At 36.0% G+C, this 19116-nt stretch overlaps 1 protein-coding gene across 4 annotated transcripts in view; it reads left to right on the top strand.

Annotated features, from left to right (window-relative positions):
* The first annotated feature begins 1886 nt into the window (after positions 1 to 1886).
* Positions 1887 to 19116, top strand: part of Adcy2 (adenylate cyclase type 2 Ac76E) — a 37712-nt gene continuing 20482 nt past the window's right edge. Inside the window, exon 1 of one of the 4 annotated variants that reach the window (XM_066394445.1) lies at positions 1887 to 2032. In XM_066394445.1, coding sequence (XP_066250542.1) covers positions 2020 to 2032 — 13 coding nt within the window. In that variant the 5' untranslated portion in view covers positions 1887 to 2019. Of the gene's footprint in view, positions 2033 to 11233; positions 11620 to 19116 lie in introns of those variants that run through there. The other 3 variants (XM_066394446.1, XM_066394442.1, XM_066394444.1) reach the window with 3 other exon arrangements.

Raw genomic sequence — 19116 nt, 5'->3', positions numbered from 1 at the left:
GGAAGGATAATTTTCGACCACCAATAGGTCAAGAAATTGTTAACTAGCGTTTTGCAAAATGCATTTTTGACTACAATAATGTAGTGGTTATTACTTTGGACGATTTGTTAAGCTTAAAGGGAAAACGATCCTTATCATAATACGCATTTTAACGTTACTTTTAAAAAAATACAGAAACCCTCCATTTCTTTAGATCCATACATAAAGCTCTTGGAGCTTTCTCCGCGCCTCTGGGAATCCCAATCCAAGAGAGAAACGCTGATCCCGCACAGGAAAAAACACCGAAATTGCTTTCTTAAAAGCTCAATCATTTCCCGTTACGAAGGAACAACAATAATTCCAACTTATATTGTGTAATACGCCGTAAACAATAATAATCGTTTCAAGCAAAGGAAGCATTTCCTATGTTGGGCAATTTCACTACGTTTTGTTCAGCCCAAATAAGTTTTAGTGAAACGCAACAGTTGGATTGATAATGATTGTGATTAATCTAGTATTACATAGGAAAAAGTAGGTATTTAAGGGGATTCTCTCAAATTCTTTGGTTTTAAAGCGTTCAAGGAATGACCTTTGTGTGAATAAAGCCGGACTCCAGATAAGCTTTTGAATTGTTTTAGATTAATTTGAGTTAATCTAACTCGTAAAGTTCCATTTACATCTCTTCCCTCTTCAAGTTTCTTGATAAAACTTTTGTTTGATTTTTCACAATTTTTAAAAACCCCTCATTGTGTTTTGGGACAATCTACTCCAATGACCTTTGCACCCTTGCTTGTCTTTGAATGTTGGAGTACCAGGAGGCGCTGAGAGGACCAAGACTGTTTGAAAGTCGGAACCATCTAACGGATCTGTTAAGCACCAGGGGTGTAGTTAAAGGGTCAAGACTTCCTAAAAATCAAGCAAAAATTCCCGGTTTCGAGGGTTTTTAAAATTGCTATAATGTCCTTAGCATCTTTTGAGGCAGCATATACCAATGAGTTTTGTACATTTTGTTTTTTGAACGATGGAAAATAAATATTAAAAAATACAAGCTCCTCAGCTAGGTATCAGCGGCGCGCCGAGATGCCCTAGATTTTAAAATCAAACAAAAATTTCTTATTTTTTCGGGTTTTATTTTTTTAGTTTACTAATCTTTGTTTGACTGTGGCAGGTAAAATATTAAAATTGACATAATCCTTTGCATAATAGCAAAGGCGGACTGAAAGGGTCAAAGTCGTCGTAAAATAAAAGAGGAAAAGTTCCTTGCTTCGAAGGTTCCTTCTAATATTTATAAATTCCTTACTGTTGCCAATGTGGTTTGCATATTTTTCAATGCTAAACAATGTTAAAGTTTAGAGGTCTCTACTAAGTACCATTGGCGGATCGAAGAGACTAAAGCCTGTTTTAGTACGAAGTAAAATATATATTCATCTACTTAAGGCAATGGGGTAGAGAAGCTGTACCTTATAGACATAAAAAATAAATTGACCGAAATGACGTCAGTTGTGTGGGGGAAAAGTGTCACTTCTTGCACGGAAATGTTTCTCTTTTCGCACGGAAATGTATTAATTCCGATTGTACACCATAGTCGCATTTCGCGCAATCGGGCTCTTTCAAAACTACTTTTCCGAAAATGCCCTAGGATTTTTTTATTTTCTAGCCCTAGGGGGTTGAGGGTTTATTTCAGGAACACCTGCAGGGCAACGGTGACTAACTCCTACGCCTTTTGCGAGTTATTCCTATGGATTAAACTAAATTTAAAATTGTCGATGTATTAAATTTAGGCCGTAGACACGGACGACACGGTTGTGTAAACTTTAATTAAGTCGGCACGCGCGCTGTCGCCGTCGTCAAAAGCACTTTTCAATGTGCGGAAAATGGACGCTTCCTTCCACCAGTTGATCCGCGTACGGCGTGGCGTCGAGACGCCTGTTCCGCGGAGACGCACCATGATCGGCGGACGCCTCTGGAGAGAGCGAAGTTTCGAACAGGGCACTCGATTTTGGCGCCAAAATTCGTAGTTCTTCAAGGGCGGAGCTCAAGATGAACGAACAAGGTGAGTGGGTTTATCCGGGGTCGGTCTTTGAGCTGAGAAAAAATTGTCCCGACGACTTCCCCGGGGGAATGTTGTCCATAACTAGAGTGTTCCATGGTTATCTGCCAGTTAATGTTGCCAGTACCTTGCTTTATTGGCCCTTAAGGAGGAGTTACACACCTACAAACCATCATGGTATTTATTTTCGTCTTCTCGATCACACGAGAAGAATGCTGTAAACATCTTATTAACTCGGGTGAATTATTTAACTCCGCTGTTTTATGAGAATTTAAAAATAATTTTTTACTTTACAATATATTATGGTCACACGGGCCAAAAGCACTTTAGACTATCAAAAACTCTGTTACCAAGCAAGTTTACTAAACACTACAGAGCGTCTGGTCAAGCCGAGGTATTTCCAGCCTAGAATTGCAAGTGGTGGCTAAAATTAGTGAGGAGGAGGTTGAGTGTCAATTCCTTATTTACCCCTAGAGCATGAGCTTAATGACTCACATCGCTCTTTAGCCGTAAGTCAATATCCTCGAATCTGCAACTAAACTGTTTATTGTCGAAATACAAAATCATCAATCTGGACCCAGGATAAATCCAAACATGTGGCTCCGAGTTTATTTATTGTGCTCCAGAATTGCTCCATTAAAATTTCAGCTTTGAGGCATCTTTCCATAAACAAATGGTTATTATTTTTTTCCAGAATACGTATTTATAGTTTGATAAATATTGCCCCTATCCCAATATGGGAAGTTTAATGGGAGAAGAGGTGTTTACCTACGCGAGGTACCCGTCAGACGCAAATAAGCTTTTTTAATAAAGCTGGAAACTGCAATAAAATGCCTCATATATTGGCCGGATTTATATGCTCATAAAGAGTATTGTAAGTTGCTTTATAGGAACATCGAATCGATGTTCATAGCAATTGATTCTTTATGTGCATAGTAAATAATAAGGGATTAAGCTTATGAGGTCTTATTTTTGAAATATTCATCTATTCTGAATCAATACTCTTGAAACCGGCGGCCCTATGCGTCAAGTGAGTCATCCAAAGGGCATCTGCATGCCAAATTTGATCTTAGTTAGTTGATGCAATGGCAACGGTCAATCTTTAAAAACTGTTTGCATAAAGCATCAGAATTCGAAATCTTACTGCGTTAAGGAGAAATATATTTTTTTAATTTGTCACCCTTGAATCAATGCGCATAGAACCTCCAAATCGAGTGACTGGAGAATAAGCACAACATGCGCATAGAATCTTCAAGTTGAGTGACTCGAAAATAAGTACAACGTGCGCATGGAATTTTCAAATAGAGTGTCTGGAGAATAAGCACAACATGCGTATAGAACTTCCAAATCGAATGACTGGAAAGTAATTTCAATATACGCTTCGAACCTCTAAATAAGGATGACTAGGGTAATTACATGTACAATTTGCACCTTGCAAAGTTTGTGCAGTGGTGATAGTCGATTTTCAAATGTCCCAATAAAACGAAATTTCAACACATGCAGCGCAGGCATTTTTAAAAGTTCTTAGAGTTTGAACCGGCGCAGTTAAAACCATAAAGTTCCGCCTCTATATCGAGCTAAGTAAAGGGTGACTCCATGTACATCTTCCACTTTGTTAGGATCACGCACTGGCGGTGATAAATTTTCGAATATTATGGGTTAAAAATAAAAAAATTTAAATGAAACTGAAAATTACTAGCTAGAATTAGGGAAAATTAGGTCTCTAAATGGAGTCAACTAAGGCGTAAATTCATGTAAATTTGTCAGTCTACAGGCCTCGTGTAGTGGCAGCGGCGGACCGGGGCGCTGAAAGAATGATAAAAAACAACTTTGGAGTCGAAAATGAAGAGAAAAGGAATGCAGGCAAAATTACTGTGTACGCCACTAATATCTAAGCATTTTAATATATTGGGGATTTTGCGTGCTCATGAAGTTTGCAAATTCAAGTAGTGAATACAATGGGTGTAGTAGGAGCGACGAAGAAAACACATTTGTTGAAAAACACTCTGATTCCTTATATGGTTACATTATCATTCTTGCAACGTCCACGAAGTTTTGCGGTAAAATTTTTGAGATTCGTCAACTGTGCCGATTTTTACTTCGGAAATCAAATCTGTTCGCCCCCCCTGCGACGCCTCTGAAACTTGGTAATTTGGTAAAAAAGCCTTTAAATCACACATTGAAAGCCCAACCACACAGTAGCATTTTCAATGTTCTTCACTCAGATTTTTTTTTCCTGCATTTAGTTAATTTTGAACTTCCTTTAGTTACGCCCATGCATTTTTATGGCAAATCAGAGATTTCATAAAGGGGCTCTTTCTCACAGACAGGGGAGGACACTTCTGACTTTACGTTAGTTCAATTTAAAAATAGCATTTTTCCGAAACGAGTTGTCATGGAAGGTGCGCTATCACACAGAGAGATTTTGCCCCTTGTCCCCATAAGGGAACCTTCAATGTTGCGACAAATGTTACTCAATTTCTTTTGATTTTTAGAGGGATTTTTGATGGAGTCTTCGATTCTGGACACATATTGCAATATTTTGCCAGTGACCTTGCGGCATTTCTCCCTACAACAAATTTTAGCGATTTGCATAGTTTCATTGCTTGCCCTTGGCCCTAAAATAACCGGAAATTTTCCGAAATAACTGCAAACTCACTTTTCCCATTTACCTATCTATAGCCCCCTAAATATAGCACCCAGAAAACTATCTTGCAAATATTAAAAGTATATAACAGCCAAGTGATGGTTTCGATGAGGTTGACGCTTATCCGGCACTTTTCCGGAATTAATTGCCAATTAAGTAGTAAAAGTTCTTACATATTTTTTTTCCCGTAATTAATAACAAATTTAATTAAATTTAATCATAAAGATTAATGGTTCAAATTCGAAGGAAAGCGCTTGAAGTATTAACTTTTTATGGGTAGCGACGTTTCGATGCGAGCTATCGCTCTTCTGCATCTTCAAAGATTTAAGGGCTAAAGCCCTGTTATCCAACACGTAAATAGCAGATAAACGATGCATTTTGCTTAGGGCTAATTCCGAATTTAGGCAGGATTATTTCTGAGCCCGTATTACATCCAGTGGAGCGAACGCTCGATAAAGCGAGCCAAATTTAGACGACCCCAATCGAACGCATGTTACTTAGGCCTTGCAATTTTAACTGTCGGTCCTTGCTGGTGTCGATAAGGAGCGTATCGATACTTCAAAGGAAGAGTACAGAAATTTCAGTGCCGGAGTAGTGTTTTTTTTTTTTTAATTTTTTGGAACATTTTGAATTAGATTAAAAATCGATAGTTGAAAATGTTAAATGAACTTCAAGTGGCGATTGGTGCTTGCGGGTGTCGGTACGAGGCCCATCGAGATTTTCGGGTGAAATTCGCCGATTTTAAATCAGTGCCGGAGCAGGATTATTACCGCCGCAGTCGGCTCATTTTAATGAAAGCTAAGAGGTGTAATATCGGGAGGGTCGTATTTCAGGTCATAATTTCCTGGGCGTTTTACGCTAAACATTGTTAAACTTGAGAATAAATAAATGGGAAAACTTTCCCTTTATTAACGCTTTTGCCCGGATGACACACATTTGAGAACTAATCGAGTTAATCCGCTCGCTTAGCTATTTCCAGCTCTCTAAGGACTCATCTAAACTTTAACGGATGATTAAAAAATAGCTATTAAACAACAAAAATTCCCTTTTATCATTAATACTACAGAGTGATTTATTTAAAGTGACAGAAGCGATTATCTCCGAAACCAAATTTAAAGTTAAAAAAAGTTTTAAACATTGCTTGTTATGAAAAGGGTCGGGCAATGAACATAAGCAAATTTTTACCGAAGGTCATTTAAAGGATATTACAAGGCCAACTTAACGTTTTTTTAAATGGAACACCCTTTTTTCTTGTAAATTTACAAAGAGCTTAAAAAATTAAGCATTTTTCGCTGAAAAAGTTTTTTTCTAAAACTTTTCGTTTTCTAGATATCAACGAAAATCGAAGTGGCATATATAAAATAATACATGACTTAAATTATGAAAAAAACTTTATTAGTGAAAAATAAAAATTTCTAGATTGTAAAAATTAACACAAAATCATAGTAAAAATTATTTTTAAACATAGATGAGTCGAAAAAAAATTATCTTTTCACTAGAATGTGTTCGTACATTTTTTAGGATATCGAATTTATTTATAAATTTCAAAAGAAACTATAAGATAAAGCTAATTATTTGTTTTTCAACTAACACTGTTAATTTAAAAGTGAAAAATGGAGAACTTTTTTAAAGAAAATACAATTAAAATGGAGATAGCTTATGGACAAAGTGGTCAAAACAGCGCTGAAATTTATCGGATTTATGTACAAAGATTCCTTGAAGAAAGAATACCTAGTCGTCGAACGTTTTATCGAATAATCAAGAAATTCTTGAAACCGGAAACGTGGAGACAAGTACAAAAACTCGCTCAAGAACTGTGAGCAATGAAAACAACTAAATAGGTCCAGTGAACTGGCCACCCGAATCACCTGACTTGGCACCATTAGACTTTTTTTTGAAGTTATCTTAACGAAAAAGTGTACGTTCAAGTCCCAACAACTTCGGATAATCTAGAAAACCGCATCAGAGCAGCTTGAGAAGCGATCATTGAAAAAATGCTTGGAAATGGTTTGGGATCGTTTACCATGAGAATTGGAAAATGTCTCGATGCGGAAGGTTAACATTTTGAGCATTTATTCGACTGATAAATGTTTAAAAATAATTTTTACTATGACACTGGGTTAATTTTTAGGATCTGTGAATTTTTATTTTTCATTAATAAAGTTTTTTCGTAATTTAAGTCATGTGTTATTTTAAATGCGCCATTTCAACTTTTGTTAATATCAGCAAAACAAGAAGTTTTAGAAAACACATTTTCAGCAAAAAATACTTGATTTTTAAGCTCTTTGCGAATTTACCAAAAAAATGAATGTTCCATTTAAAAAGCAATGTTGGCCTTGAAATGTCCTTCAAATGACCTCGAGTAGAAATTTGCTTGTGTGCGTTGGACGTCCCCTTTCACAAAAGTAATGTTCGTTTGAAACTTTTTTTGATTTTAAATTTGGTTTCAGAGATAATCGCTTATGTCAGTTTAAATGAAACATCTTGTATAATGCTAAATCCCTGAGCGGTTTCACTGCTTGCGTGCTGTAACAGTGCATATTATGGTCCGCTGAGCTCTCAGCAGAAAATTGAAATTAACATTTTACCGCAATACGAATACATCATTATTTTGCGTTGTGTTTATTTAAATTTCATATTAATGTTATGTTAATTAAGCGAACCGGAGAGCGATTGGGATTAGCCTCATGCTCTTTGGGGGATGGCTTGTAAACTAGCCGATCGGTATTGACGAGTTAGTATTAGCTATTGTAAGGGATTTATTTATAGATATTGTAATTGGATGAAGATAGTGAAATTCCTTATGTTACCCTCGATTATGAGGGTTAACATGGCGGACTTTGCTGTAGATCGAACGAAAACAGAAGCAAGAAAATAAAGTGAATAAATACATTTTTTTGTTATTTAGGTAAATATATTCACCACCCCTTTATAATGATAATTGTAAAGGGGTGAGGGGTGTAGTAAACCTGGCAACATCGCGAATGTGCGCTAAAAGATAAATTTATACGGCAATGTTGCCATATTGGGAGATTTTGTAGGTCTGCGGGGATCACATCCCTATTGCTATAAATTACCGGTAGATATTATGCTCATTAAAACTGATGGTTGTATTGGAAGTTACCTTTTTATTGCTATTGACTTACGAGCGTTTCAACCGAATTCTCTATTAACCTTAATTGACATTACAAATAGAGGTTTATTAATCCTGATTAGTTTCAGACGTGAACGAGCAGTTTTAAATACAATTGTACTACCTATCTATTTCTGAATTTGACTCTCCTAAATTACTTTTACATCAAGATTTTCTACAATTTTTACAAAAAAAATATTTCCCGAACTTTCATTTATTGACCTTAAGAGGCGATTTTTTAGAGAATTTGACTATTGTTTGACCTTTGACGATTTTGTCAAATTTCATAAATTTTTGCTGTGCTCGAATTGAGCTTATGCAGGTTATCAAGATTTCAAAGAAATCTCAGGGAAATATCCTGGAAACTCTCTATCAATCCACATTGACCTTTCGCAATTTTTCAATTATTTGAACTATTTATTTTTATTTTTTATTTTTTATTATTATTAATTTATTTATTTTATCTTTGAGGAAACAGACTAATATTTGGTGCTTTTTACTGACTCAACTTAGAAAACTCTCTTTTAACCTGGAGTGACCTTATGGAAGAGTTTTTTCAGGTATTGACTGAACTTTGACCATAATTGAGCTTAAGAAGATCATCGCTCACTCTGAAGCATTTTTTCAGCAAAAGACTTCATGTGCTTTTGACGATGTTTTCAATCTGATTAATTTTGGATCAGAAAAATAGATTTTTAGACACACTCAAATCGAAAATACATATCTAGAATATAGAGGTTTAGAAGAAAATTTAATAGTAAACTGTCAAATTTCTTTTTTAACCCGAAGTGACCTTAAGAACTAACTTTTCGAGGTATGAAGTCTTGATTTGACCTTTGACGAAAATGGGAGATCTTAAGAGCCTCCGAATCGCCCACATTTAACTTATGTATGACATTTGGACAAAAAATTAGATTTCTCACAATTTTTCTCCCCCCGGGCATCACATGTAGAATAGTCAAAAAATTTAAGGGTGAACTCTCGGATTTCTGGACCAGTCCTATTTGACCTTAAGGGCTACCACACATTAAACAATATTTTTCGGCTGATAGTTTGGTCGGTTGCTTAATTGACATAAACAAATACGTGTGTGTGCACATCCATCAATTGTAAATCAACCAAATTGTTTTGCGGGCAAGGTCAACCTGTTGACTGTCAGAGGGAATTTTTCGATGTATTTTAATCGAGGTCAATATCAGACGAGAATCAGGAACTTTTCTTCGAATTTTTAAGTCACTCAGTTTGAGGCAAAGCTCCTGAGAAAATTCTCTTTTCCCCCAAGTTGACCTTATGAGGAAACTTCTCATAGACTTTTAATTATGACTGATTTCAGATGGAAATAAGAGATCTTAAGTATTAATCCACGCAAGATGAGGATATCGAGATTTTCGAGAATTCTAATACTAAATTCTAAAAATTATTTTTTCAACCAGGTTGACCTTGTCGATATTTTTAATCCTCATTGACCTTAGACGAAAACGATACGTTTTATGAATTTTTGACTCGTACACACGTTTGACCAAATCGGTCAGAACACTCTAATTGAACTTCGAGGAGTTGTTAGGAAAGCACAAGCTTTGAGCGATGCTAGAAAAGGGATGTTGGAATTGTTTCTTCCTCGGTGAGCAGTGAGTGATACTCGAGATCCATGACCTAAGCTTTGATTGACTTAAAGCGACCTTAGACTACCCTTTTTCATTTGGCCAAACTGGCACGAAAGTAAACTTGAATTCAGATTGGCCGAACAAAATCATTGACGTAGATGCTACTTTTTGCACTTTGCCACTATTTTCCATTTCCACAGTAGTGCCACAAAAAAGATTAAACAATTTTTCACTAATTAGTTCCCTGGGTGGAGCTAATGTAGTCACAATTTCCACAACTCAATCTATAATCTAATGGAAAAATGCACGACCATCAATCATTCTCAAACCTACACGGATCGATCCAGGAACCTAATGCCAATGACTCCATTCAATTCGATATACTTTCCATGCCAGTTGCAAGACACATTGACACGTTCAATGTGAATCATATTTTAATGTTCTACATGTATGCTAATAGCAACCAAATTCATATTAGTAGTGAACCAGCACATGTCAGTTAGATTTCCAAGGCAAAAACGCGGATATAAATAAATCCTGGCAGCGATTTTTTTCGTAGAGATGGGAGAGAACAGCTGATGGACTCAGATGTACCTCGAGTACCTGTTTGTGTCGATTCGTCACCCCATCCCTAACGCTTCTTACAAAATTCGACCGAAATCTTGGAAAGTGTAACTGATTGCAGAACGATTTGTCAATTTGTGTATACAGCTTTTATGTTACATTTCTTAAAAACCTTTCAGCAGAAATTATTATTAGGTCAGTGGTGATTCGTTTGTATCCGCGTTTACATGTGCTGAATTATTATGTGCAAAACGATTATTATTAATTATTGTTCGGTCCCGAGGCGCAATGGACAGTTAAAAATAGTCATAAGGCAATTTATTAATTTGCTTCTAAGCTGGGACAGTGGCGCGCGCTGACGTGGGCGCGCTTCGCACGTTTATTCAATCTACATTGTTTACGACGTGCCGAGGAATAGATGTATGGACTCCTTAGCATTAAAAATATCTCTTGACACTTTATCACCCCTACTCATTTTTTCGACCCAATGAACTTCTTAAAGTATTTTCCAATAAAGAATGGGGCTAGTTACCGATGGAAGAGAGAACGTCGATATTGAGGCCCATCTCTAAAAATAGATATATTTTGCTTCAGACATGCAATTGATAGATGCATCTCTAAAGATAGATGCCATTGCTTGTCCTTTGTCATAGTTTAGATTCATCGAGGCCTCGTTAGTGTAGCTCATCCCTAGTCTATTATACCATTGGTTCTCGGGAACTACCCTGTTTGTTTGTTTAGGGTTCAACCAAAATTATGGCTAATCCAGGATAGTTTAGCTATCGATCTGGCAAAGCTTCGTTACTGTGTCTCATCCCTAACTGAAGTTACGATTTTTCATAGTCTGCAAAGTCGAAATTGATATTTTCTTTATATTATGATTCCATTACGGATTTGCATCCTTAGTATTATTCTGTTTATCGATTTATTGTTTGACGAAATTTAGGATACATGGAGAGTAGTTTTTGGTGATCGACTTGTCAAAGCTTTGTTACAGCACCTCATCTCTAACCGAAGATTTAATTTTTCTATTTTTGAAATGAGAAATTCGCATTTCGGTTTTAGGATTTCTTTACGAATTTGCGTTTCAGAAAAACTTTGACTTCCAAAGACTTACGACTGCCCTGAAACTCGTTTTTGCCCAAGTCGCATTCGCCATTTTATCACAAGCACTGCGCTTCATAAAAACCAATTAGAGCTTATTTTCATGATTTTTTTAGCTTTCTACATAATCAAAACCAAACCGCGCACAATAAAAACTATTATTATTAGATACCTTATTCCATCGACGACCACCTGCCTCGATATGATTATAAACAATCACTGTAACAATTACTTTTTATACCTCTCCGATTATATTTGACCTTTGCCGATACGCCATTAATAACCAATTAGTCACCAGTGGTGATCAAAGTTTGATCGTGTGTGTGTGTGTGTACTATGACTGACCATCGGCGTCTTACGTCTTTAAACCTGGAGGAGGAAACCAGCTCCAGCACTTCCTCCAGTCAATGCTCCATCTGCCTCTCCTCCGTCATGTCCTCTTCCGCTTCCAGCGAGGAGGAGGATATAGTTCTGAGGAGGTTCAAGGAGAAGATGCGCACCTTCACGAGGAAAGCTTCAAGAAGACCCAGAGGTTGTGGTAATTATTTTGTGGAGGTTATTTGAGTGTGTTATCGAGGTGTTCAATTAGGGAGCTTTCGCATGCAGCGGGTTCGTGTTGTCGAGTGGATGTTAATAAGCTAATCTGATTGATATTCGCACTTCAAAAAATCGATCTAGAGGAGGAATATTAAATTATTTCTTCCCGGATCGTCGAGAGCAGATTTATTGGTTCTCCATCGACGAGATACGAGATTTATTAATCAGATTTATGGGGCTGTAATTGGGGCCTTCGACGTTTGTGTATACGTCTTGTAGGGAAAAATATCAAACAGCCAAAGCAGGGGAACAAGAGGGTGGAAATATGGGAACATCCCCTTGTTTTCCGCATTTATTCCCGATGCGTAAGCTTCGGTTTTAATATCCACTGCTCGTGGAAGTAAAGAAAACTTCAGGTGTGGGCCGAAAGATGAGCTTTAACGGTTGTTGACGTGTCGCATGTGTATAAGCTTCGAAAATCCTCGGAAATAGACATCAGCCATCGTGTCAAGACCATAAATCACAAAATTTTCCATGAAGCAGAAAAGTGCACTCATGCGATCATATCTCTGAGATGGTAAAGTTAAGCGAAGTGGTAAATATTGTTGAGATAGCTCAGGAAGAAGGTTGCTGGATTGTCGTCTTAAGTATTGTTGATAACTACAGCAATTACAACGTTGATTCGTCGGCAAACGAGAGTGTACGGACCTGCCCTTGAGAATGGATAAAGGAGAAGAAAATTCTTCAAAAATTTGGAACAACATCTCGAAAACTTTGAGGTACCAGACACCTTCTGAATGTAATTCCGAATATACGAGATTGTAGCATTAAGCCTCTTCAATAACTGCAGAAACTACAGTTTGGGTTCATCAGGACAGAGGGGTGTGTAGACCTCAAAAATTGGAAGGAATTCTCCAGAAATTTTGGAATTCCATTCAATGTAAGTGGTTATACAGGGAGTCCCAAAAATATACCGACAAGATTTAAGGGATTGTAGGAGATATCAATACAATTTTTTTTCTTAAATAAACATATGCCTGCAAATGAGCCGTTTAAGCAGAAAAAAGGTAATATGGGGGTTTGGTCATTATAATCACGTTTGTTCGTGTTATACGTTGTTTTATTCATAAATAAATAATGGTTTACAGTAATTGTTCAAAATGTTGCGTATTTCCTTCAATACAAAGATTGCACCTTCGGTTTATTGAGTCGCGAACGTTATGGAATATTTCGGAAATAGCTTGTATAATAGATCTGTGCAACTGGCTATTATTCTTGCCAAGAAATCTTCCTCATTACGAATACGCGTTTCGTAGACCAGAGATTTGAGATCACCCTAAAGGAAAACATCCAGGGTGTTGAGATCAGGAGAGCGTGCCGGCCAGGCTAAAGGAATTCCTTTTCCAATCTATCAGTGCATATCGGTAAGTTATCCAAATGAGAAATTAACAGTTTTTTTTGTTTTGCGGACATATGTTTATGAAAGAAGAAAGTTTATATTGATGTCCGCCCCTTAAAGTATGTTGGTATATTTTTGGTACACTGTGTATAGAAGATGGTAGGCCTCACGGTCCTCGATAACTACAGAAATGATACGGTTCAGGAAACGGGATCATACATAGTCCTTCTTTTTAAGGTAATAAATAGAACCAAAATCCAGGGAAAGGTCCTAAATAACATTTAAGGTATTTCAGGCTGTCTGGCAATCAGTGGAAAATTCTATTCAATATTATAGCCTTAAGAGCCCTAGCAAAAAATGCAACATTGCCTCATCATAAACAGGAACGTAGTGAAACTCGCTTTCATGGGGGTAATTTTTATCTAAATTTTGAAGAAATATTCAAAGAATTTTAAGCTTGAAAGTGCGTCTTCAATGAAAAGTACTTTTATGTGAGACCAAAGTCCTGAGGATCCCTCTACTCTTAATAATCTCTGCACACATTGCAACATTGCTTCTTCATTAAGCCGGAGCGTAGTTGGCCCCACTTGCAAAGGGATGGGAGGTCTGATGAACTCTCAACTTTTTGAATTTAAATTAGAGGAATTTTATACCTTAATACTCCTTCTGAATGGCAGGTGGTTTACGCTGGATTAAATATTTTCAAAAACTTCGATGATTCGTCGAGGGAGTAGAGGCGTACAACCTCCCTTTCTGAGAGATAAATCGGCACGACACAAAGATCTCACAGAACACTCTAGAAAATTTAGACGACGAGGGACTGTTTATTTAGGATTGTAGCCTCAAGTATCCTCAACAACTACAACAATTAATAAGTTGATTCGTCCGGAAACAGGGGCGTGTAGAGGCTTATTTGAAAGGGGGTAATTAGACGCAAAATGTTTGAATGCTTAGAAGGATTAGTTAGGCAATTTTAGACTATCCAACATTTCCTTCTCTCTCTCAATGAGATCTCAATGAAAGGGAGTTTACGTATGCTTGCAGCTTCAAGAGTCTCTCAATAGCCACAAAAACTGCAACTGGACTTAATCACAAAACAGAGACGTACTAAGCTCCGTTTTAAAGGGGGATGGTAGACCCTTAAATTATGAAATTTCCCGGGTAAAATTCGAGGAATTTTAGATCTCGATGTGTTTCCGTTCACAAAATGATTCCTGTACAAGGTGTCTTTTTTTCGACACTTACAGGGTATCTCCGTTATTATTACAGTGCGAGGGTTGAAGTTTTTGCAAACCTGTGTCACTTTTTTGTAAAACAAACGATCCCGCAAATATATTTATGGTGGCCTTTTTGGTTTTTGAAATACAGGGCGAAACTGAAAACTTCATTTTTAGACAGCTATTGTAATTCAGTTTCCTTATAAGTTATCAGTTTGGTAAAAACGAAATCTTACATGTGTTTTTTATATAGAATCCAGTAGCATACTCAGGTTTTTCACAGGTGTCCCCATTTTTGAGAAAATTACCAGGGCTGAGATTTCTTAAATGGGACACCCTCTTCGTCAAGTGGTAGTTACGTTTTGTTCATTAAGAGCTTTTTAGAAATTTATAATAGTCGGCATTTTGTTTCAAATCGAAGGTTAGAATTTACATTTTTCTAAACATTTTTTATAGTATTTCTTATTGATGTAAAAAATAATATAAATATTATTTTTTACTGTTACTTTATAATATAAATATTATTTTTTTACTGACATATAAAATGGCAGCTAGTTTATAATCACTGCAAGGTTTACCTAAGACAGATGTATTATTAGTAATGGTGGTCATTTTCAACAGTTCTTATAATAATCAGTTAAGCTGTTTTTTAGTTGATTTTGAATTAAATAAACCTTGTACTGATCGATTATTAATAAAGCGTTCCTGTAATTTTTTTCGGTTCCGTTTGGAACAAAGAACATAAAAATTGGTCTTGACTAACAGCAAACGCAGCGTCGTTCATTTCGCCTGCCAATAGTATAGCAAATATATCTAAAGCGTACGCTACTGTCGCATGGAAAAAATCTGAGTACATGTAGATATGGGGCTCTTTACTATACATTCGCATGTTAAAACTCAAAAATCCAATTTGAGCCATATTAGAAATATTCAAGGAAAACTTTTTTTGTTCATATATTTTAACATTCTGTATTTTGAAAAAGAAGCATTTATGGACATTTGGTTATTAGACATTTTTCACTTGAAATGCATCCAAGATGCCCTTTGTGCTGATTTCCAAAGAGTGGAGACAACAACAAGCAGATAAAAGAGAAAAGAAAATATATGAAAAAAAAAACAAAAAGATGAGAGAAAGCGTAAACGACAAAAAAAGAAGAAAGAAGATGAGAGAAAAAACGGTTAAGATAGAGTATGCGACAACAATTAGAAGGAAAAATAAGAAAATTACTAATAAACCTCTCGACATAAAAAATTACCAACTTGCTATTATTGTTACACACTTACCTAGGTTGTTACATCCATTTCTAGGTCGGTATCGCTGCTAATTGTTAGTGTTTCTAATTAAACATTACCATTTCTATGTAAAAATGGGGAATGCCAATTATTGTCTGGCTTGATAATAATTATTGCCTTTTTAGTGCCAATCACTGAAAATTGATCAAAGAGTAATAATATATGTTTTGTTGTTATTTGTTGATCCTAAGAGTGTAAAAAAACGACAACATAATAAACTTTAAACTATTCTAAAGCATCTGAAGTGAATTTAATGGTAGAAATTTATACATTGATATAAATAAAATGAAATTCAAAATGCACTAGTCTTTAAAGTGGCAATCACTGTACTGTTTACTCTATTTTGGTGGTAAAACTTTCGATTCCGACCAGGCCGTTAAAAATGAGTGGGATCAGTTTTTTACTTGTGAAAATCAAAGCTTCTTCGAACGCGGAATTTTTCCATTTTCCGAAAGACAGCAAAAGGTCATCCAACAAAATGGTCAATGTACCATTGATTAATGTTTGTTGTTAATACGAATAAATTGATTTTGAAAAACTTAAAAAAAAGACATTAATTATCGAATAACCCACTAGTTGGCCATGACTTCTGCCACGCTAAGAAACAAAAGTTTCATTTTGATGTTTAGCTCCTGTCAGAATTGTTTTAAAATAATATTATCGGAGAGTTAACGTTAACTATTGTTCAATCTATTTTAACGACGACTCAAAAGTATGAAAATTATGAAAAATACGACAAGATGCCGTGTTTTATACAAAGTGACGAGAATCCTCAAAGAGCCGCCGATTTATACAAGGTGTCCCGCATAATCTTCTGATTCGATTAGATTTGCCAAGTTTTAAGTAAGTTTTGAAAAATGTATGCGTTTAGTGATAAATTGTATTATTACAAATTTATACTTTTATTTCCTTCTGCAGGCTATGTGTTCAATGGCATTGTCAACAATGAACTGAGCTGTTGACGGCGTTTTTGTCAATTACACAACAATCATATTTTTCGCAATTTATTTTCCAGAGATCGAAATAAAAAATAACATTTTTCTCCGTCTAATTGAGTCTCCAAATCAAAATTCAATAAGGGATAAAAAAAGTTGCACAACAGACCGGGAATTTCATAAACAAAAACCAACCATCATAGAGGAATGAAACAGTTCTGGTGTATTTAACATTCGATCTTCTAGCCATTGACCATTGCCCCTGATGGTTTGCCCCTGTCGAATGTGCCCCAAGAAGCAAAATAGATTATACGGCAAATTTCATTGCAATTCATATGTAGCCGTTTTCGACTTACCTGCAAAATAAAAAAAAGCGAGAATGAGAGGCTGCGTCTCCAGAAGGAGACCATTTCGCACACAGGGTGTAACAAATCCGAGTCTATGTATGGAGATATCGGAAACGGTAAAATATACAAAAGTCGGTATATATACATAATACAAAATGCAAGCAAAGTTGCGTATTTTGATGCCCAACAATAATCCGTTTGCGAATTTTTGAAAATCCGAATACTTTCGGAAATGTCCGATAAAATCCGAAAATTTGGATTTTCGTTTTTGTTAAAAAAACTCGAAAAAAATGAATCGGAGAAAGCTGATAATGTAATGATAATGAATTTTTATCTAAAATGTTTGCAGTGATGCGAGGTGCTTTTAAGTAACATCTTAGAAATACGCGGATAATAATAAAGTGGGTCTCTCATTCTTTTGTAGGTACCCCGAAAGAAGTCAGCCTCAAGCGCTCTCAACATCTACAACAATGTTTAAACTTGGCTCAAGGTTAGTGTCGAAATTTGGCCACTGTGTCAATGCTGATTAACTAAACCCCACGTTAAACTCGTACATTCAAAGAATGTTTAGTGCAAGGCAACACGCAACTTTCTAAGGGCTTTCCAGGTTTTAATTAACCCTATTTCATGGTTTAATGTCTCAAATGCAGCTTTGTCCCGCCCTTGAACCGATTTTTTAGTACCGGTTAGGGGAGATTCCAGGCCAGATTTACCATGGTAGATATCTACCCGACAAAGGTCAACAATGATGCACTTTTGTACTCACTGAGCCTTTATTTGCACAATTGTTCTCTCCCTCCTCATGTTGATCCCTATATTGTTCTAGAGGTATTTATAGTGTGTTATTCATGAGGCAGCTACTCAAATAACAATAATCCTGCAGGCGATTGCAGGTTTAGCCTGATTCATGTTGATAACATTGAATGGCCAAATAGGACGTTTTAAATTACGATAATGGCACTGGCGCCCCGCGAAATGGCTGCGAGGATGGCGATCAATTTGCCTTCCTCGGACGATTTTGAAGGGTCAAATAGATGATAAATGTATTAAATTTCGCATACAGGGTGTTCATTTCAAAACGAATCACCCTAAATGTCTCTTGATTGGGACGAAAATTTGAAATAATGAAAGAAAACGTCTATTTAGATATCTAGAGGGAAGTTTAATTTGACATTAGAGAGAATTGTATCAGTCAACCCCTGACCTCTAACTACCCTCACTTTGATATTTCACATGGCACTCCCATCGAGTGGCACATCATTGCAAGTGGAAATCAATTCGCTATATAACTGTACCAAGAAATCTGAAATTGGTTAATAGAGTCGGGAGTTAGAAGGAAAAATGTACTCTATACTCTATTCAAAGTTAAGATAGAGTGGAAGTAAACAAAAATTTAATGTAAACATTGAGTGCCATTGGCTGCAAGATGAGTGCAGCACCGGATTTAAGTAAGAGTGTTCTCTGTCTAAAACGCCATAAGTTAAAGAAAGAAAGAAAGAATACCTAAATAATATTGAATTATTTAGTAATTTCTGCTCTTTACAGGATTTTTCTCGAACGGTTGCAGTACATATACAGGATGGTATTTAAGTACGTGGCCAAACTTCAAGGGGTGATTTACTGAATGATTCTAAGACGAAAAGTTTATACGAACATAGGTCTCGTAATGTTTCATTTTTAAGATAAAAACATTCAAGAGAGGGCTGATAGGGAACGAAGTAACAGGTACATTCAAGTTTTTTATAGTTTGGTAGTTTTTAATTTTTTATTATGTTGTCTCAAGGACATCCAATAAAGTGATTTTTTTCCTCAAAAACGAAGTAAGATGCGGAAAAATGCAAGAAACAAAAAAAGTTGTGTTTTTAGTTGCTTAAGGCGAGAAAAGTATATGAGTTTTAAAAAAGTCAGTTGCGCATAAATAACAATAATAACCATAAATAATACTGTCAAATTTTAATAAAATCGGCTAAAGGATTATTAGGATACGCTATAAAAAAAAAAGTTTGACACTCTGTATTTTGAAAATGAAGAATTACCGGACCTATGTTTATATAAATTTTTCTTCTTAAAATCATTCAAAGAATCACGCCTTGAAATTTGGCTACGTTCTTAAATAATACCCTGTATATACACCTTAACCGTTTGAGGAAATCCCGTAAAAAACAGAAATGTTTAAATAATTCGACATTATTTAGGTATTGTTCCTTTTTTTCTCTCATTTACCGTATTTTAGAAAGAGAATACTCACACCTAAATACGGCTCTGCACTCATCTTGCAGCCAATGGCATTCAGTGTTTATATTAAAT

The sequence above is a fragment of the Euwallacea similis genome, chromosome 10 (assembly GCF_039881205.1).
Source record: "Euwallacea similis isolate ESF13 chromosome 10, ESF131.1, whole genome shotgun sequence".
In the NCBI taxonomy this organism is placed as follows: domain Eukaryota; kingdom Metazoa; phylum Arthropoda; class Insecta; order Coleoptera; family Curculionidae; genus Euwallacea; species Euwallacea similis.
Note: the sequence above shows the minus strand (reverse complement) of the source record. Positions and strands in the feature narration are given on the sequence as shown.